The 22,396-nt window shown below is 42.0% G+C and overlaps 1 protein-coding gene across 1 annotated transcript in view; it reads left to right on the top strand.

The window, feature by feature from the left end:
* LOC103372209 (ras and Rab interactor 2-like) overlaps positions 1–21,699 on the top strand; it is a 57,080-nt gene extending 35,381 nt beyond the window's left edge. The window contains exons 6-12 of the mRNA XM_008301786.1: positions 1,607–1,679; positions 3,050–3,141; positions 8,888–10,489; positions 16,916–17,224; positions 17,364–17,495; positions 17,618–17,781; positions 18,767–21,699. Coding sequence (XP_008300008.1) covers positions 1,607–1,679; positions 3,050–3,141; positions 8,888–10,489; positions 16,916–17,224; positions 17,364–17,495; positions 17,618–17,781; positions 18,767–19,243 — 2,849 coding nt within the window. The 3' untranslated portion in view covers positions 19,244–21,699. The remainder of the gene's footprint in view (positions 1–1,606; positions 1,680–3,049; positions 3,142–8,887; positions 10,490–16,915; positions 17,225–17,363; positions 17,496–17,617; positions 17,782–18,766) is intronic.
* Positions 21,700–22,396: the final 697 nt, after the last annotated feature.

Genomic DNA, 22,396 nt, shown 5'->3' with positions numbered 1-22,396 from the left:
AAATAGGGCCCATTTGATACACTTAATAGACTCAGCCACAAACACTACAGTGGGAAAGTCTGAGGAGCTCAGCAAAGAGCTGAAAAAGCAAATCATTGACTTGAACAACTCAGGAAAGTCACTACGAACCACAAATACAATGACTAACATTTGAGTTTTTGTGGATAGTAATATAAGGCTTTATAGTAAACAGTTATGCCCCAAAGTGGGAGTTATGCCCCTTGTTTCTCGGTAAAGCCAAGAACTTTTTGAAGTACCCCATATAAGCCTGCCACTGACTGTTCATTTCAGGCACTTTTGTCCTTCCTTTCCACTACCTGAGTGTTGCAGTTTTCTTCTCGTACGGAAAACAACCTACCACACTGCAAAATTCAAGTAGGGCAGCCCTGTAAGTTTTTCTCTGTGGATTATCCTGACAGTCCTCATCTGCCTACATAAAGTGTTCCACCAAAACAGTTCCACCTGTCACTATAAAAAAAAAACAGACTAGCTGGAGTGTTTTTTTCTCCTTAAGCACTTTGTTCTAATGGGCTGGTGAAGTGAGACTAATGTAAAAGGACCTGTGTCTAAATGGTGTCACTTTAACAGATTAATCAAGCAGAAATATTACGCACCCCATGTCTGGAAAAGGCTTTTGAAATATGCCCCTATGCCATTCAGCTTACTTGACATAAATCCATACCACTACAGCTGTTCCTCAGTTATCTCTCTTCTTCTTGCCTGTTTGGTAATTGTATTATTTTCTCAAAGTGTCAATGAATTAAATGTACTAAGGGATGCATGTGAATTCAATGCGGTCTAAACGTAAAATACAACGACACTCAGCTTATAACAATGACGATCATTTTCATCTGTCAAAGTCAAGACAAACTATGATTGTTGGAGCTCAAAGGAGACTTAACACACAGCAGATGAGGACAGTTGTAAGTTGTGGGCAGGCTGCCATGTGCCATATGTTTGGATTTGACCCACTTCTCTTTTTTCCAGAGTGTAGACATGTGTTGTTGTCTTTTTCTCTCTGCATCTCAGTTCTCACTGATTAACCCCTTGTTTACCATACTCACATGTTGGCCACCTTTTGTTAAGTGCTAGAAGCATTAACTGTGTGTCAGGTTGTAAACAGGCATGTTTTTTTTCAGTGTAGCTTTGACAACATGTGTGCAGAGGTCCCTTTGGGTTTTCAGCAGTGTACTGTTACAAATTTATAAGCAATAATAAAAAAATATAAAAAGTTTGTATAAGGTAAGTGGTTGCTGCCAGAGTCATTCTTGTTGCTGTTTGTTGCTATTATTTATGTGACTATTACAGTACCGATGCATTTTTTATTTTTATCCTTAAGGGAAATTCCATTTAATGAAGGGATTTGAAAGATAAACTAAACCACTATTTTGCATGCACTGGTTTCAACTTGGCTCTGGCATTTGTCCATGTTTCCCAGCTAAGCCCTCTTTTTTCTTTTCCAGTGAAATACGTTTAAACATGAGAAATGTAAAATCAGCTCTTTGAACCAGATTAAAGTAACGGCCAGACTGAGCGGTCTTTCTAATGTTTTCCCTCCTGACAGTTTGCTATAGTGTGTTGATCATGTTGTTTTATGTTCCTCCAGCTTTCTCTTTGGAGGGATCAGGCCTGAGCTTCGCAGACCTTTTCCGCCTCATGGCTTTCTGCTGCATCAGCAGGTGAGTTCCACTGTCAGAATTACTCGAGATTACAGAAACCTTGAACACTGAACACTGAGTCTTGATTTATCTGTGCCTGTCTATGCTTGCTCCTAAATTTGACAGGTTGATTGAGCATTTAGGCCAAATTTGCTCCTTTAATTTTTCTTCTTCTTCTGTTAACCAAACTGAATTGTTGCTTGTGTCTAACTGCATTTAAGTTCCAAAAATGTTTGTTTCATATCCAAAATGGGGTACTAAGTACCATAAAGAGAAGTATATTAAGTGTAATGCATTACGTTGCGACAATCTTGTTTTACAGAAGATTACTCAGACTGTACAAGCTGGAACAGAGTGAAACACTACATAGAAATGTCACAAGTCACAACAAAAGCAATGAAGGAAGTGTCAAGGACTGGAAAAACATTCTATGAAACATTCCATTTTTAATCACATCTAACAAGGAAGCACTGATGCATTTTTAGGTTGATGCATTGTTAAAATAGAAGTACATGACCGCTGCATAACTGTTCCATTGCGATCTTTACCCTTTGTTCCCATCTCTGATTTCAACAGTATAAATAAAGCTACTGAGGTTCCTTCAGTACTGTGCACTCTGTCATCAGATGACAGAACTTTATCACATACCAACTTACTGTCATGACATAATCACAGTTAGAAGGGTACTGAAGAGTACATTTTTATTCTGTGCCGTAGTAATTTCATTTATTGAATTAGACCCTAACAAATGAGATGAATCACTTTCCTTCCCATAAGTCGTGTGTTGTTTGTTATTGTATTACTTAGCTGTCTTCTTCTGCACTTTCTTTGCTATTGCACGATTGTGTTTATTGCTGTGTGCCAACTGTAGACCAGCGGAAAAGTGATTGCATCACTCAAGTGTATGCGCACGAGACTTAACAAAACAGGGAACCACACATATGAAACTGCTTAGTTTCCAGTTTATGTGTACTCAAACTTTACGTGTCACATGTACCTGTGATAGTCTTGTTCACCGTAATCAAACAGCTACAATCATGTATTGCGTTTAAAGTGTTCATGTTTCTCTGGGAGATAAATACTGTTCTGAAATCGGTAGGTCTAATTTTTAGCTTTGATCACTCAGGTCAGACTGAAACCTTTGGAAACTGTGTTAAAACCTTTGGAAGGTCTTGTAAAAGCGCCAGAGGAGGAGAGCAGCAGGCACACATTACCCTTCGGCTCTGTGGTTAAATCCACAGTCCAACCAACTCCACACGCCCTGGCCGAGCCTCTGTTCCAACACAGTGACTCATGCTTTTAGGAATACGCTTTCAATCCCGCCCTCTTTCCCTCACTTTTCCTTTCCTTTGTCTCTGTCCCTCTCACTTGTCCGTTTCTCTTTTTCTTAGGGATGTGTTACCTTTTACACTGAAGCTCCCAGAGGCCATCGCTTCAGCCAAAACGTTTGCTGATCTTGAGGAGGTTGCTAAACTTGGAGCAGGTTTGTTCTCCAGTTTATGTACTGTATATGCTTGGGGGACAGACATGCATTGAAGTCTAATCTCATGCAGCAAGTGATTCCTTTTATCCCACCAGAAATACTGCACATTTGGCTGATAACATTTACAGTTCACACAAATGAACTGAAATGTGTGAGAGCATAGTATGTGTATTGTCGTCTCTGTAGCAGGAGTGTACATTATTAGCTGTTCCCACATTGAATAGTGAATAAGCTCTCAGAGAAATTACGGGAGAGGGATCTCCACCAAGAAGATCATCTCATTTAATATCTGAAAATCTAAGGATATATAGTAGGTCATGCATGGAGAGGTGTGGTGTTACTGCCTCGTGTTGTGTTGGGTTTATTAGAAATCTTTTGTATCAATTCTTATGTCAGTTCGAAGAAATTTTTTGGTAACATTGCATCAGATTGATACCAGCCAAACATGTTTGTGTACCTTTCTTTAACCTCTTTCTGACTCTGAAGAGTAGTGTTTTCCCTCATCCCATCTGTTGTGTACAAAAACATAGGCAATTCTGTTTTCCCCTTCTGAGGCATGACACACATAAAACCCATCTTGACCACATACCCAAGCGCTGAAAGGGTTAACTGGCATGTTGGCGCTAAATGACTCACCCCCCAGGGCAAATACCTCTTCCCGGCCCAGATCAGTGCTGTTCCACTGGGCATAGATTCAGACAAGAGGCAAGAGCTGGGTGCCTCTGGAGGATGTGCAATACTCCCTTCCAGAGAAGTTGGGAATTTTGGCTTTTCACAACCTAAAGACAATATTTTTTTCGTTTTGTTTTTTAAAATATATATCATTACTTACTAATTTTCTATGTTTTTCTTCAGTTGTCTGCTTCATCTTAACTTTGCACGTTATGTTGTTTGCTAAATTTAGCTGAGAAAAAAAATAGGGATTTAAAACTGCGTAGGTGTGGGTGGAATTATCTGCCCTTTTCACAACCCACTCACAGTGACATTGGTGTCCATTCAGGCTCTGCTGCTGTTACTCAGCTCTGAGCCGTCTTTTGTACTGAGGGCAGTCTTCCACCTGACAACTTCTTTAAGAGTTCAGTGTGACACACAATGATTCGATGGCATTCTTCCTTTAATGTGGTGTCGGATTATCTCCAGACAAACACCCCCTCCGCTGAGCGACAGTGAATGAATGATGTAGAAGCAGTACTGACGTACATGTACATACAAACAGTATTGTGTGTGTGTGTGTGCATGGGTGTTGTCTTTGTTGCTGATACGGAAATGGCTGGTAAATCTGAGTAAACAGTGACTCTGATGTCTTTATCATGTCAGTATCATGTTACTGCTCCACCTGTAATGACACTTTGGTTCAGGAAACAGTTTGCCGCCTTGTTGATGTTTACATACAGTTTTGCAGGTATCTCGTTTAAAGTTAAAACTACTTAAGCCCTTTTCAGACATGGGATATGTAACTTTTCTACTTAATCTGTCGGATTGATGGCATTGTGTTATTCAGACACACAGTTTTGAGCAAAAGCTTATATACACTTGTGAAGACCATGTATATGTTGAGTTTCCTATGATTCTTATAACTTCCAATTTTATGATGGAGTCTTTCAAACACATGCATGTTTTGTTTTGTTTTTTGTCATATTTCCAGAAGAGTTATTGAATCTGTGAGGACACCCAAATGCAAAGTATGTGGGTCTAATAGGAGTCACTGGAAACTCAAGACTGCCGTGATACACGTGATCTTTACAAGTGTATTTTAACTTTTCTTCACAACTGTAGGACACTTCCTCACAGCTTCATTCAAACATACCCACCACAGTCATAGTGAGCCACAGTACATCAAGTTTTGAATGCAAAACAATGCAAATTGAACAAAAGACTAAGTCTAAGTTTATAAACTGCGCGTGCTCTGTGTGACGGCTTACCTGTCAGCAGTGATAAAAGGTCTACAGTGTGCCTTACTGTTAGACCCTGATTCACCCTGTCTGCATGTCGAGATAGCTTACAATTGTAAGTAATTAATGAAGTTATTACTGCTGTTCCGTGTGTGTAAAAGCATGCAGCTATCTCACAATGAGGACACTGATAAGGATCCCTTGTTGTTCGGCAGGTATTTGTTCATTTCAGAGGAAAGACTCCTGCAAACAGCTGGAAGGAACAAACTGAACTTCAGCTCCTGCGTACATTTAGTTAAAACCTACATTCATCCCTAATCAGCCTCATTAATCTGACCTGTTAGTCTTTGTCTTCATCACAGTAAAGTTTTCTATTTATGGCTCTTTCAGTTTGTTATCGATTGTACAGCAAAGTGATTGGGGAAAAAAAGTGTTTTGCAACAAACCTTTGCTCTCTGTGATGTTTTCGGAGCAATATTTGTGCTGAAATGTGGAAAAAGTCTCCCACAAATCACTTCACACAACTCAAAGCACTACCGCATGTGAATGTGTATCTGTTAGTGTGACTGCATGAAGTTCAGACTTGTGCTGTGTTGCAAATAATATGAAAATTTCTAGGTCTGACCTAGTAAGATAGGCATTGTGGCTTTTATGGATAAAGTAGAAGCCAACACGCCTAGTTACTGACATAGTAATTGAAAGGAGTGCAGTATAAAGTATGTGAAGCCCTGGAGAAACTTGAGATAAAATTAAACTTCAGATGTGACTGGTCCACACTGAATACAATTCCTTGGTCAGTGTCTTTGACTTAGGTTGGGAAAACCTAACCCACTTACCCCAGCTTCCCATCTATTATATCTTGTTTTTGTAAAACAAATACATAAAGTAAATGCAGCTACCAAACTGCTTGTAAGCTGCTTTTTGCAACTCATCTTTTCAGTCAGATGTTTGATAAGTTGATGATTCGTGTCAGTTTGACCTGGTTTGGCCAAATCTCTGGTTTAAGTGTTGGAGAAATGGGCTTATTCCTCAAAACTTCTGGCTCAAATCTCAATATTTTTCTCTGCAGGTATATTAGCAGTAACGAGTACCTGCACGTGACAGTGTTAAGATCTACAGTACTTTGTTCTGCTGTGGGTTTTCCTTATCTCTGAAAGTCTAACAAGAACAAACCATTTAAACCACATACTGTTTTTCTTGATGCCTTTCTTTTAAAGCTTGTTTTATAGTTTACCAGTCTGACACAAAACTGATAGGTTCAGCAATAAATCAGCCAAGATTATTTGCTTTTCAGCTACGAAGCTGAACCTCTGAGATAAGCTTTGGTCTGTAAAGTCAGACACACTTTATTTTTCACACACTACTTTATCCAAATGCTAAAGGTAATAGTAAGTTAGGAAAGACTTGATCCACTTGCATATGAACTGTGGGCTGTCAAAGCCATGATACAAAACCAGCACCCATGTAAAGAAAGAATCAGATTGTGATCTCCTTTCATTTACTGATACTGGTTTATTAAAATATGCCCTGATCGGCCCTAATACTGATAATTAGGATTTGGTCTGAACATTTCTCCTGCACTGCAAAGCCTGGTTATAGGGATGTGGCATGAAATGAAATGAAATGAATGAAAAATACTTTATTTATCCCAGAAGGGAAATTCAATATTGTAAAAAGCTCACTTTTTAATTTTTTTTATTTTTTTTTTATCAATATAACATATATATACAACAATAATAATCAGTCAGTCAGTCAGACTTGTTCTTCAAGGTGATGGCTGTGGGCAGGAATGAATTTCTGTATCTCTCCATTCTACAGCGAAACTGACGCAGCCTCCCACTGAACACACTCTGTTGATTCTTCACTGTGTTGTGGAGAGGGTGGGAAGAATCCTCCATCATCTTCATCATCTTGTGCAGCATTCTTTTTTTGAACAATCAGCTCCAGTGGTTCCAGAGTTATCCCCAGCACAGAACCAGCTTTCTTGATCAGCTTGTTTAGTCTCTGGTTCTCTGGCATGGCATTCAAGCTACATCTATGCTTATAGTGACACTAGAAAGTGTATGTTTGATCTGCCTCCTGGGAACGGAAATATTCCCAGCTCTGAAAAAACTACAGTGATTGACCTCAGTGCAGTATGCTAGGTCAGTCTATTTTTGGCTCCAGTTCAGCTGTCAAACGTCTGTGCAAAATGCCCTTGACTTTCCCGGTTCTTTCATCAACCACGCCAAACCACATTCCTCCTTGTTCTGACTACAGTGTGTCAGTGTGTATGTGTGTGTGTGTGTGCACGCACTGGTTGTATTTCAGAGTGATAATTATCTTCCAAAGTAAAGGTGTCAGTAAAACCAAGTGTGAACAGCTTAAGCGAGCAGAATTAACAATACTGCATGCAGGGAGGTGGTGAAAACAGTAACACAGTCAGAGCATGTAACATCAAAAACAAAAGATATTAATAGCAAATAGAAAAAAAACATGAGTAGAGTAGGAGGGTAATACAAAAAAAATTGTCTCTGTTTGTCAAAGAGACTGATCTCTCAACTTCTCGTGAAAGAGAGGGAGGCGGAGACTAACGGCTAACAGCCCGCCCACACACTCATTAACATGAGTGAGTCACAACACAGACTGAGTGTAAGCGAGCCACAGAAACTAGTGGAGTTTCAGCTTGCGGAGACACAGCAGTGTGTCTTCTGCATCACAAAGAGAATTAGACTGAGCGGGAGTTCAACAGCTCATCTTTGTCATTCAGCTTTGGGATCACAGTAAGTATTGTTGCCCTCTTTTCTGCTGCGTGGTTGTGTGAAGGAGCTGCACTGTGTCTGGCACTAGTATTCCTCATGTGCTGTTGTTTCCACTGCTCTGTTTGTCTTGATTTTGCTCCGTCTGGTACGACTTACACTAGAAAGGTTCCCTGACAGAAGTCAGTCTGCACAAAGCTACATTTTAGTTTTTTGGTGGAATTCGTTGACATTCCAGGACTTGTATTGGGATAGAGTTAGAGTGCTGTGAAGCATTTTGCTGATTGTTTTTTTTTATGCTACTCTTTGTACTGTTTGATTTAAGTCTTAAAAGTGTCAGGCCCTAATTAAACAGCAGGAGAAATGGCTGAGAGCGGATTTTGTCAGTGTAGGTAGGGGTGTAATGGAGGTTTGGGGTCATTTTTAATATTTTTGCTACCAAGGGAGAAAAAAAAAAAAAAACATATCTCTTGAAAAATTCAAACCAGTTACCTTCCATACTAAGAGGCTGTATGTCTGTATTGTTTCAACTTAATTCCACAACTGTGTATGTGAAGGAAAACGTTTCTGTGGCATACGGTTCTGTCTGATTCTGCAGATGCAGTAATTGACATACTTTGCTGATGCCATCACAAATGAGCTGGAATATTCAGTGGCTCAAGCCAAATGTCTTCCAGCAGTGGTGACACTGTTTCTAAAATCACTTCTACTCATTTGAGGTTGCTGTAACCTCAGTAGGGGATTTATCCTACTTGTGGGTCAATGTCATTGTTTTACTGGCCGTTAATAAGTGATGCATCCAAAGTTTCAGGCTGGAACAGTTGTGTTCCTCATAGGCAATGGTCAGACCATATTGGACTATTTGTTTAGGGCATTTGGCTTACCTGTTGCACCTCTCGTTGCTGTTCTCCTGGAGCTTTGTCTCAGAGCTTGTGGAAAGGCAGCTGCTAAATCTGTGGTCCAGGCTACACTAATATTGGTTTCAATCCACATACGACCAAGTTGTATAGATAATGGCCCTGAGATAAGATATTTAGAAAATGAATGAATTTGGGTTCTGTCAAATCCTACACACTAAATGTAAATGCAATATCTTCTTCTTACTGTCTCTCACAGGCTTCTGGGACGCTCAGTTGTGCCACAGGAGGAAGGGCTCAGTGTCATTGACAGCAGCTCCTGATCGACCTCCCCCACCTACCCAGAGACCTGTCTCCTTGGCAGCTGCCCCTGGGTGCCCTCGGCTTCGAACACGCACCCCGTCTGAGCTTGAGTGTTGTCAGTCCAACGGAGCACTGTGCTTCATCAACCCCCTCTTCATTAAGGTTCACCAGACAGATGGTGGTGACCAGAGCACCACAGCAAAGCAGGGCCTCAGGGAGGAATCCAGCAACACAGAAACCACCACGAAGGAAACTCTGCACTCCTGTAGTGACCGTTCTCAGGTGTGTAGCTCAGATCACATAGACAGCAGCCCGTCAAGTCAAAGAAAACTGCACAGTCCTGGAAACACAGAGCTACAAGACAATAACGGACAAACCAGCAGCAGTCAGAAGCTAAGTGCTACAGAAGGTGTGCCTCGGTCCCCACCACCTCGTCCACCTCCGCCTCGATTTGCCCTGCAGCGCTCAGCCCCTCCTGTCCGACAGCGCAGTATGCCAGAGAAGATCTCCTGGATCAATGTCCCCAAGGAGAAGGTGGAGGAGAGGGAGAGGGGCAGCCGCCTTTTTCCTCGTCTTGGCTCCTCACTAAGCATCAGCCCCTCATCCTCCCCTCCTAAGAGACTCAGCATCAGTTCCCCCATTTCTATCCCCCGCCGATCCCTGCCCCTGTCCCTGTCATCTCTGTCCTCCTCTCCACGTCGATCCAAAGCCTCCCCATCATCCAGCCAAGAGGATGCCCAGTGCCATTTGGCGCTGGAAGACGATACTATTGCGAAGGCCCTCATTAGGGCCAAATTGTCTCAGCAAAATTCTACCAGAGCCTCCACTCAGGACTCCTGCAGTCCTCCAGACCCCTCGCTAATGACAGTGAGCAAGGCAGGTGGAAATGAAGAAGCCGGTGAGGAATGTAGCGGGGGCGGCCAGCGGCTGAGTGACATGAGCCTTTCCACAGATTCCTCGGACTCTCTGGATTTCTCTCAGTCCTCTGCCTTTTTTATTCCTCCTCTGCATGACCCCAGCCCCCCCACTGTGGCTGACTTTAACACCCACCTCCCCCTCTCGCTCCCACAATCCCACCTGTCCTACTGCGGCATGGAGGAAGATGATGATGATGAGGAGGACGAAGATGAAGAGGAACCCGACTATGGCGTCAGCCTCGAGAGCGATCAGGACCAAGACCAGGACCTAACCATGGTGCCACCTGGGCACCGCACGAAGCGTCGTCCCAGTGCCAGCGCCTTGGTCCTCCAGAAGGCCCTACGAGGACATCTGCGCAAGATGAGCGGCGTTTTCAATTCGCTGCTGACACCTGAGAAGAGAGCGATCCGCAGGGTGCTGGAGTTGTCAAGGGATAAAGGTTCCTACTTTGGCTCCCTGGTGCAGGACTATGTGAGCTACATGGGCGAGGGTGCTGGCACCCAGGCCTGGCAGGGATATGCCTCTGGACTGGAGCTGCTACAGACTCTCCGGCAGTTTATCACTCAAATGAAGAGCTACTTGCGACAGAGCTCTGAGATGGAGCCACCAATTGAGAGCCTCATCCCCGAAGACCAGATTGGTGAGTTTAGAATACCGAGTTTCTCCATCTTATACCATCTGAGCATCTGTCTGTTCTCTCACCTGTGCTATTCTACTAGTTTTATGAGCAAAGCCTTTACACCGCAAATGTAACTGTTACCTCACTCTGGAAAACAATTTCTGCTAAATGCTTTAATTACAGTAATTGTGCCAAAAAGTTTGGTCCTGAGTCCTGTTTAGACCAGTGCTGATAGCAGGACTACTCAGCTGCAACATTTCTGCATTTTAAGCATTATGAGCTCATTGTCATCTGTACAGGGAGTGTGGTGAGCATCATTTCTGTTGTGCTTGCAAATAATCTTGTGGTTATTTTTGGGAAATGTGAATGAGTGATAAATCCCAACTGTTGTGGAAACACTGTGTCACAGAGACCATGTTTAATGCAAATGCAGCAGTTTCACTTCTATATTTTAGTTTTGAAGGCTTTGGAAAACTTGTCCTCACGTGTTAGCCGCTGGATGTGAACATGTGTGTTTGTGTATGTATACATGTCTGGTGAAGTTCGGTCAGTACGCTGATTATAAGTTATCATGTCTGCTGGGATGTAGCTATTTGAAACACAAAGTAAGGACAGGTGATCATGGAGTCAAACCAATTGTACTTTTTGAAACGGCGTGCGACTCTTCTGTAGACCAATGATATCGCTCCTATTGTCCTTTATTATATCCATCTTTTATTGCATCTTACAATGACATGAAAGCAGCATGAAAAAGGAGAACGAGACACAACCTCATAGATACACAAGATCACACACACACACCTGCCGGAAGAGCGCTCTGAATCATTTAGGCCAAGATTCAGTGGCTGCATTAGACCTTGGACAGAGTAACATGTAAACAGAGAGCACAAAGAGGGTTTTATCTCAGGAGGAAGGAGGCTCTTCAACCAACCTGTTTCTACTGGCCTCGTTCAAATAGTCCAGCAAATGGCTACAATTATGAAGTCATGAAATGGGTGAAGAACAGCAGTCATCACACAGCATGAAACCCCATCTTGAGTGCTGACATTGTACATTTCATTGCTATTTATGTAGGAGTTGTTAGCAGTTAGAAAGATGATGTTTCTACTAAGCTTATTTGAAAATGCATTTTTTTAAAGTACTACTCAGCCTCTGGAGACAGTAAAAATAATGTCTCCTTCCAAAGTCTAAAAAAATTAACTGCGAGTTTGCCATGACATCATCTATATTTTCACCACCTGACTTAAAATCCTTCATGGAGAGGCGGCATTGCAACCTGATAATGACAGAATATATCTGTTTGTGTTGTTGGAACTGTGGAATCTTCAGACTACCTCAGCCTCTGCTGCTTTTATTATGAGCATTGCTTTGGACAAAGAGACATACTTGAGTACACTTCTACACCCAAAAATGTTTTGGTGCATCCTAACTGACGTAACACAGCTTTAATATGTAAAGCTTTAAGGCTGCGTTGTGGGAAAGGTCTTTAGCAGGGAAGAAATTACGCTTTGTTTATGGCTGCAGCATTTGGGAGTTCCGGAAAATAAATGAAAACCGGTTCGACAGACAAAGTAAGTTATTTCAAAAATATTTATATCGATCAATTAGGGCACCTGGGTGTGATCTCTCTATTTGTGGAAGTCTAATTAAGGCACACACTGCCCTCAACAATAATACTGTGAAAAACAGATTGTCAAAGATTGTCAGCCAGTTTCCTCGACATGGATTAGGACCATTCCTAGACATAAGGCTTTTCTTTCAGTGGAGATCTTTATTGAATTTTTCTTTTTATTTAGCATTCCATGTCTAGAGGAGCTAAATTAAAACTGAAAGGCAGTTGTGTTTTTCTCATGTTTGTATGTGGTATATTGTGGCCCCCTCTCGTGCCTGTTTTCTGAATGGCTTGTTTTTCACACTGGGAGCTGCTACTTCTTGGAATAGTTGCACAATATTTTGCTGTGGCAGCTTCAGAGAGTTTTCTGTCCCGCTGAAAGGCAGGCCGGCCGGCCCAGATGCATCTAGGTGGCTATCTGCCAAGTCATGCAATCTCTATCTTACTCCAACTTCACTTCTTTTATACCAACTCTCCAATCAGAGCGAGAGGATTAGGGACAAGCCCCCACTCCATGCTGCCTTACACTGTGTCCCTCTGACACTCCACATCTTTTCACTCTCTCCCTTTTTTAAATTGCCAGTGTTTTGGTTATTAGTTCTTTTATGCAATATTTAATGTTAGTCAGTAATGGCTGAGTGAGACACTTAACAGAAATACCACCTTAAACACCAAAAAATGTAAAGCAACCTTAGCAAAGTAATACCAACATAATAATACATAACATCTGGACGTCGATGTTGAAGTGAATGGACCACAGCTTTTCAGGAAAAAAAGCCCCACAGAGTTTCAGATATGGAAGGTGATTTTGTTGTTGTTGTTGCTGTCTCGCACTCACTCTGCAACCCAGCCATGTTTGTGTTTAGGTTCAGGATGTTCAGGCGGGGCGAGGAGAGGGGGCGGGGGCAGAATGGAGTCCGTTGTATTCCACTCAACCCACACAGAGAGGCTCTCCTCCAACAAATAGCTTCAGCCAACTAGACGTCATGAAGCTCTGTTTGTGGTGTTTCACAAAGTGTCTCTGTGTTATAATAACATGAGCAGCTGGATGAGACCTGGGAGTTTCTTGTATTTACGTTACAGGGTCTGACATATTAGCCTCAATCTGAAAATGAGTAAAGGGTTCTGGTACACAAATATAAGAACGTCATCATGTTTTTCCTTTGGGGATAGCACACCACTGTTATATCCAGTGCTTGATTATAAAGTTGGAGCCAGTAGCCTGCTAGTAAAACATCAACATTTGCCACATTGTCACAGCTTTCGATGAAAAAAAAATCACAATTTTAATAACTTTGGATGACACCTGATTAATTAGAAGTTCCTGTAAACAATTCACGAGGAGTTCATGCCCTTGAGTTTAAGAACAAGGGCTGCAAATGGCAAAAACTGTGCAAATATTGTACACACATGGACACATATATCTTCAAAATTAAAATGTCATCCATGTAGGTGAAACGTAATGTGAGGGCTGTAACTAAAGTTTGTAGGGGTAATAACAATAATCATAATCCATATAAATAAAAAAGGCCTTTGCACCACTTGATGGTCGGACCCTAAATACAAAGAAACATTATTAATAGGACTAGGGTTGGTACAAAAGCTATTTTAATGGATTATCAAGAAGGAAGTACGCAATCACTTGGTCCAGTGACAGGACAGATAAAGTCGCTTCTCCTGATTGCACAGAGCTATTTTCTCTTCAAGGAGACTCAGTCACATTGTCTACATGTCATTGTGTGTGAGTGTTGCTCTGCATTAGTGTGTGTTTGATATGTTTTCACTGTCCGCTGTAAGTGTTGGCCAACAGGTGATCACAGTGACCTGGTGACTGCAACTGTAAAGTTCCTAAAACTTCACATGTGCTGCTCTGAAAGTTTGGTGTCTGTCATGTAAAAGTCCTGGGCCACACAGAAATCCTTCAGGTTTGCAACTGGCTGTAAGACAAAACGTATAGAGACTTCACTTCTGTGTTACATTTCATTGTTCAGTTTTCCAGGACAAGGTGATTGGTTAAGACTGGAAGAGGAAAGAGAGGATGTTTGTTGAGAGGATGTTTATATCAGGTGGGAAGAGGCCCTTGGTTAGTGGCAAAGTGTGTGTGTGTGTGTGTGTTGTGTGTGTGTGTGTGTTGTGTGTGTGTTGCGTGTGTGTTGCGTGTGTGAGATTGTCCTTAACTGATAACATGTCCTCAGGAAAACTGACTCCAGTGTGTTTTTTTACTGTCTGAGATACAGCACAGGGGCGAGTGTGACTCATTTGGATCCTGCACTCACTATTCCACGTTAGCTAGGTGCATGAATTCACTTAGAATCCAACACAGGATTTATTTTTTTATTTTTTTTTAAAGCATTGAGAGGTCAAACTCATGGCTTTTCCTCTGAAGTGTGAAAAACATCTGACCACAGGAAAAATGTGCTCACACTTTAACAAGCTTGTAGGCACACAGCTTTGCTTTGAGAAGCCCAATTAGTGTGTCTGTAAATGTGGACACATCCCCCCTGTAGAATGACTTGAACACAAGTCTCAACTGAATGCCCACAGTAAGAAATGTTGGCCTTGCGCTCCCTATTTTTAATCACTTCAGCAGAGCTGCAGGGAGTATAGTGAGTGCTGAGCTCTTCAAGTATTGAGAAATAAAGAACACCAACCAAATTACCAGTTTTACCTGCACTGCCTACAAGGACTATACAAAAATATGAGTTTTTTGCTCTTTGTCTGTGATTTTTTGCACAAAGAAATGACCAAAACAATAATTTGTTTATAACAATACAGATTGATTTTCTGTGTCTAATCGTTACAGCTTTACTGTGTACTGTTCATCTGGCATTGTAAGTCCTGTTTGCAAGCAAATCTGCATAACTGGTGCAGGTTCCAAGTTTTCTAAAGGAAAGGTTGGCTGCTTCTCTCAGTTCTCTTTTACAATAAATTACATTTCTTTTCCATTTAGACTGTTTAGACTGCAATTAAATTGAACAAATTATTAATAGAGGTTTGTCAACCATAAAAATCACTGTTAGTTGCAACAGTCGCACTGACAAATAAAACTCAAATGCAAATGTGTTTATCTTGAATTTTCCTTATTTCTTTTCATATTTTCGCATTGATTTTCACTATATATACTGTTTAAGTAACAAAGAAACCTTTGAAGACCCTCAATTCTTCAAAAAAAGAACTGGCACCACTGGGTAGTATAGTGAAAACAAGTTTGACCTAAAAGGAAGTGGTTTCTGAAGTTATGGTCAGCATTTTGCAGCTATCCTCTGACTTGCCATTAAACATTTGGTTTTTCCTTGTACCTGTTGCAGGGTTTGCTGGAATCAGCAAGGAAATTACCTTTTTAATTTCAGAGCTTGTTCTGGGAATGTCTGAGAAGTTTTGTTCCGCCTGACATGATCTAGCTTGAGCCGCACATAGCTGTAATAACACTTTCATCATGCAATTAGATGACCTGTTTTGTACATCAAAGCATTTGAATATTTTATAAATGAGATATAGTCACACCCTGCAATGTTATTAGTTGCTGGCAAAGAGAGTATCAGCACCAACACATCCAGTCTGTCTTCACTTCTAATTCATGTCTTAACAAACAGCAACAAAAGAAAAACAACACTATCAGTGCATATGAGGCACCCTATTTACTGGCAGCTCTCAATCAGCAGCGCTGGAACGAGGAAGTGAGAATGTGCTGCTGGCATGAGTGTCACCCTCTGCTGTCTGGTGCAGGTTCAGCAGAGGTATTAGGAGGTGTGGAGAAACTTTCCACAGAGACACATGAAGGAGGAGGGTGGACTAAACATTTTATAACGACAGGACTGACAGAGACTGATTTATGAGGCTGGATGTTATCCAGCTGTGGTGGAGAGTAAAATCTGTGCTTGAAGATGTGCTCAGCCAAAAAAAAAAAAGAAAATGCTGACTTCACTGTATTGTGGAGAATAGTCAGCAACACACACACAGACGGCCCTCACACATGGTCCTTATTCAGCAGTGCTGTGGTTTGGCCTCCCTCCCTGCATCCATCCTGTCTGTATTATGACATTATGGTGTGTGCTAGTCAGACTGCATGAGCTGTGCTTGTTAAAGCTGATGTTGACAGTGTCTCTGTGTGAATACACACCACGCTCTGCACTCAGGCAGCAACAGCACAATCATGGGAATCCAAATAGATCAGTCACAGTGATCTGTGGAGCTTTCTGCAGTTGCTGTTATCTGAGGCTTGTACTGTGTGATTCCTTCGTCGTGTGTTCAGGTATAAAACAAGTATAGGCGGCAGGGCGCTTCCTTCATGTGCGAGAATATTTGCTCGCAGCTGTTTGACTAGAAGCTTGTCAGTAAAGACAGTTCAGTCGTTCACACGTCAGTGAGCCACACTGTTGCACTGGCTGACTTGTTCCTTCAGTTTTCTGTTTGTATAAAGAAGCAATAAAAGTTGCATGCAAACCATGAGGTGTTTGAGCTAATTTGTCTCACTTCACATTGAACTGTGACGATTGTTGATGCTGAAACAATACATTGTACTTCCCTTACGCGCGTCAGCCTGCTGCTACACACACTCAGTAGAGCCCCAGAGGTGGATTCATCTGCTGCGGAAAATAGCTCAAAACAAATGCGCTGTTTCCTCCTGGCTAGCTGTACTAGGTAACACAATGTATGTCTTCAATAGGAACCAGTGAGCTTTTTGTAAAGTCTGCTGAAAGCATACACAGATAGACACAGACGAACTCAGAACCTTCTTGCTGTGCTAACCTCTGTACCATCGCACCACTCAGCTCACAGTGTTACATTCAAAAATGTAATTATGCTTAAAATGCTCATCTGTGTCCTCTTCTCAGACCGAGTCCTGGAAAAGGCCATGCACAAGTGTGTCCTGAAGCCCCTCAAACCGGTGGTAAGCGCAGCCCTGCAAGAGTTCCAGGTGCGCAGCGGAGCGTGGCAGGAGCTGAAGGAGAACCTGTCATTGGCCAAGGCCCGGCATCCGCAGGAAATGGGGGTGGCTGACACGCTGCCTCCAGACCCTGTGGCCATCGAGAAGATCAAGCACAAGTTCCACACCATGTGTAAACTGTACTCCCCAGAGAAGAAGGTCACCATGCTGCTGAGGGTCTGCAAGCTCATTTACACCATCATGGAGGACAATTCAGGTACACACCTGACAGTTGTCCTGTTTTCCTACAGTACAGAGACCGAGTCACCCTTCAGTCAGCTCATACAGTTCATATGTATTAAATGATGAAATGAAATGTGTGTATTTCACCATCATGCTGTGTGTGTGTGTCTCAGGTCGTCTGTATGGTGCTGACGACTTTCTGCCCATGCTGACCTACGTGTTGGCCCAGTGTGACATGCCTCAGCTGGACAATGAGATACTTTACATGATGGAGCTTCTGGACCCCTCACTGCTCCATGGAGAAGGTGGCTGTAAATTCTACAGATCCTTCACCAGGGATCTATTCACACCACACAGTTCCTTTGGAAACCAGGCTTCTTACAGCTTCTGTGTTGTAAATTCTCTCCCTCTGTGTGTGCCTGTGCAGGTGGCTACTACCTGACCAGTGCATATGGAGCAATGTCCCTGATCAGGAACTTCCAGGAGGAGCAGGCAGCCAGAGTGCTGAGCTCTGAAACAAGAGACACACTCCACCAGTGGCACCGTCGACGCACCACCCAGCGCTCTGCACCGTCCATTGATGACTTCCAGGTGAGCACAAACAGCTGCACAGGACACTTTAGGGGAACATTTTGATCATTTTTACAGAGGTTGCATCTTGGCACCAGGGCTGATTTTGTTGATCACTTGAAATGAAACTACACAACTTGACATTTCCAACAATGCTAGCTGCTCGGCTGTGTGAGTAAGTGTTGGCGGGAAAATAGATATTTACATCAAATTGAATCATAGTTACCTGCATACTGACATCATGAAGACAGATCAGATCTGAAAAGTGATATTTTCACTAATTTCTTTAGCTGTTTTCACACTTCTTATTAAAGTAATAACACCTGCTTCCCATAGGCCCAAGGCACAGACTTTTTACAATTTTGAATTCATACAGTATCCCACCATCATGGTTCTGATATGGCCAGATTCCAGACAATCTTCCCAATACATTCATGAAAAGAAATCTCTCCTGCCATTAACAGCTTCAAAGTAAAGGTAAAGAAATGATCCTGAAAGCATACTTGGGCTCATAAGATTAAAACACTTCTTACAGTTGTCTTGGAATGAGTTCAGTTCTTCCATTGTAAAGCATTTCGAGACTCTTTGATTAAAAATGTTCATGCTTCATTTCTGCTGTTTTTAATGAATACAAATTGAAGCACAGCAGAATTCCTGATGGAAATATAATACATAACAAATAGACACGTATACCCCACGTTAAAGGAGCATTCAAAGAAAGAAACACCAAGTGCCACACAATGTTTAAGTCCACTCGAGACAGTCCATGCTTTTTACTTGAAATTGTTCTTAGCTCCTTTGTGTCGACACTTTCAGAGTCGTTCACATTTATTTTCTGTCTATTTGTGACAGTTCAGCTTCCGACTGCTAAACACATGGAGGTTTTCTAGCCTCTTGGCTGCTCAAACAAGTGCTGCAAGTTCAGCTTCAGGTCTTTGCTTTAGCAGCTGGTGTGACAGAACTCCTGTAGAGTATCTGACTGTGTTTCCTCTTGAATGTCCCTCAGAACTACCTGCGGGTGGCGCTGCAAGAGCTCGACAGCGGCTGCACTGCCAAGACTCTGCAGGTCCGACCTTATGCCACCGTGGAGGAGGTGTGCCAGCTGTGCGCCCACAAGTTTAAAGTGTCCGACCCTGAGAATTATGGCCTGTTCCTGCTGATGGAGGGCAACAGCCAGCAGCTGGCCCCGGACACCCACCCTCAGAAGATAAAGGCGGAGCTCCACAGCCGCGCAGAGGCCGCTCCCTTCCACTTTGTTTTCCGCCGTGTGGCCAACAGCAGCACCCAGTCGTCAGCTCACCTCGATACTACACCCAACCTCAATGACCTCAGCTTGACCTCTGACCCTCAGGCCAACCTGAATGTCCTCAACACGGACCTGTCACCCGCCTCTTCCCAACCCAGTGTTGGCTTAGGCCTCAGCCCATCCCTGAGTTTCAGCCTGCCGCCCAATCACCTCGACAGCAGCTCCATCTCCATATGACTGTAGCAGCAAGTGAAGCCTGAACAGACTCTTTGTCTCACAGTTGCCACAGTATCTCCCATTCTCTCTAACAAACACAGTTCATGAGCCATAAATGGGGCAACATGTTGAAAGGGTTCAGCTGGGCAACATGCTGTGCCGTGCCAGTCTTTACAAAGCCTGACTTCTCCTTTTAGATGACACGTCTGTCTCAGTCAACATCCCCTCACTGGAAAGTTCTGTCTGACAGACACGACTGAAAGAGGAAAAGAAGAAAGGAGGGAAGGAAATGAGAAAGATGCAGTTATTTTTACTTTGTTGCTTCTGGATTTGGCATCAGAGCAACACTTCAGTGAACACAGCTCTAAGAGTCTAAACACAGATGAAAGTGTTGACAGGCTTGTCTTCACGCTGCTGCTTCACTGTTGATGCTACCTTTAGGGTACATGGAGGGAAATCTGATCTCAAACACACATGAGACTAACGTTTGATCAGTCACTTTACGTATCCATATAGTTTATTTAGGTGATAGAAGGAAATTTTATTTTTTACAGTTGCTGGTAAACTGTTAGCTTGTTGTTTGTGTTTTTAAATGAGTAATCCTTTTGATTGTGTGTTTCCATGGATTTGGTGGCACCCAGTGGTGAATCATGCACATAGCAATGTCATTTTTCCAAAGGTTCCATTTAAAGTAACAGTTCTGGGGTCCGGTTTCACTAAACCTGCTTTGTGAAACGGACCTCTGGTCATTTGGGGGAAACAAAACATTTTATAGCAACAACCTTATTAAGAGGACATGTATATACAATAAAAGACACTATAAAGTGCCGTAACTTACTGAAATGTTGGTTTCTTTACTCTATTGACCCACATTAGAAGGTAATATTGAATCGGTGCTGTGGCTACATTAGACACTAGCGGAGTCCAGTTCATGGTTTCTGCATCCCTGCGTGCTGAACTGATGCAGACGTAGTTCTATTCATACTGCAATAGGTCGCTGTAGGTCTGACACTCGCTGTAATGGCTGTAGCACTGTGTCAGGTAATATTCCTGAGGTATGTCAAGCACAGTAGGTGGACATAGCACAGAAGTTCTGAAGATTTTAGAACCTGCCACTGTGCTTGATCAAAGTTTCTCCAAAGTCCAACAGCAACAACTTCAATTCCAACTTTTTAAATGATGAATTATAACAATGTGGATGGTTCTCAGACAGTTGCTCCTCTAAACAAGCATTTTTTGATACCGCAAAAGCTTACCTTGCACATATGCATTCCACATATTTTGGCCTGCACGCAGACATGTATGGACCCTCACAGACTTGGGTGAATGATAACATCATGTGGACCCTCGCTGATGCAGAAAGCATGAACTGGACTTTTAACACCAACAGATTTCACTTCATCCTTCCAGCAAGTAGCGTTTCTTGTGCATACAGCTGCATATCTTCAGGAATATCCCAACATTATCACTGAAATTTGAAATAAGAACAAGTGCCTACACAGGGATCAATACTTTTGCTAAAGATGTTAGTAAAAAGAAAAAACAGTATAAAACCTTTTCTATGATCATCTTAAGGATTAACATTGTAATATGTAGTGAAATTTTGTTCTTGCATGTAGTTTGTGTTTAATGTCAGAAACAGGCACGTCTGCCAGTGTTGATGTATTTACGGAGTATCCTGGCGATATGAATAAGACTGTTAGATACCAGATGGATGTTGCTTGTTATCTTCTCCACTTAGATGGACAACATGGGATGGAGGAACAGTGGCTGGCTGCCCTTTCTCACTTTTGACAAGGACTACTACTGACAAAGGTTTATATCCTGGTGAGAAAAAAGGATGATGTAATGGTCAGTTACAAGACGGTTGTGTGGACCTCTAAGCTGGTCTGAGGCGCCACACAGTCAGACATGCTGATATTAGAAAGTTAGGTGACGATAACAGGAGAGGGAAGAGTACCGAGACGGATCCGCGTTGAGTGTGATACTGACATAAATACTTGAATTTTAACAGTTTCAGTAGTTGGAAAATGAAATTCTCGTGCTGTTTGTTTATTGAATAAACTGAACTGTATCACTCCATTCATTCCTGTTTTGCGTAAGGAAGAAATGTTCATGTGTGAGGCGATGTCAGTGCAGAGAGAAGTGAAAGTAACGTGGCTGAAGGAAAAGCAAGAGCCGTCAGTTGAGTCGCATTAATGCCGTGTATGGTGTGTATATAACCTGTACGGAGCTCATCTTACATATCTCTGGGAGCCAAGTGTTCAAAGTTTTAATTCACACGTACTGCCGTGTTATTGTAATCTAACTTTCTTTAACTAAGTGAGTATTTATATGTCTCTGTGCGGGGATTTTTCACAGACGGCTTTTCCATGTCTAAAATATTCTTGGTGGTGTCACAATGTCATTTGCATCCATCTGTCATTGATATCATAAATATTCTTTTGCACTTAATAAATGTTGGAAATGGAATTACATCTCTGACTGTATCCTTGTATTTGATCAGAGGGCTGGTGCCAAAGTCATGTTAAACCAGTTTCTGACCACTAGGTTGTGCTCATGTGTCACATATTCACAGCAGCATACAAAACTACCTGGAACCTGAATTTACAGTCGTCCTCAAATGTATTCATAGCCTCCCATTAAAGAAGGAAAAACACAGCTGTCACTGAAATAAGCTGAAATTGACAAAAGTAATAATAAATAAAAAATTTAATGAAAATCATGACATTGCTTTTGAGTTGTGGTTCAACAGAAATATTAAAAAACAAGCAAACAAGCATGATGGGACCCGTAAACTAATATTTTGTTGAGCAACCCTTTGAGGCAGTAACTTAACTCTCAATCAGACTTCTGCACCTGTTGACAGGTGTTTTGATTTTGGCCCACTGCTCATCAGCAAAGGGCTCTAATTGTCTGGGACAGTTTTTTTTAAAAAAATTTTTATTTTAATTATTCTTTTCAACCACAATTCAGAAGCAATGTCTTATTTCACTAAATTATAATTTAGTAAATTTTTATTTATTATTACTTTTTTCAGTTTCTACTTACTTTAGTGACTATTGTGAATTTTGCCTTTTCTTTAATGGAAGGGTATGAATACATCTGAGGACAACTGTATGACACCTAATACTGCATGGGAGCAATGAAGTATCTCAGCAGGAAAATGAAAAA

Source organism: Stegastes partitus, unplaced genomic scaffold, assembly GCF_000690725.1.
Source record: "Stegastes partitus isolate 25-593 unplaced genomic scaffold, Stegastes_partitus-1.0.2 Scaffold1713, whole genome shotgun sequence".
In the NCBI taxonomy this organism is placed as follows: domain Eukaryota; kingdom Metazoa; phylum Chordata; class Actinopteri; family Pomacentridae; genus Stegastes; species Stegastes partitus.
Note: the sequence above shows the minus strand (reverse complement) of the source record. Positions and strands in the feature narration are given on the sequence as shown.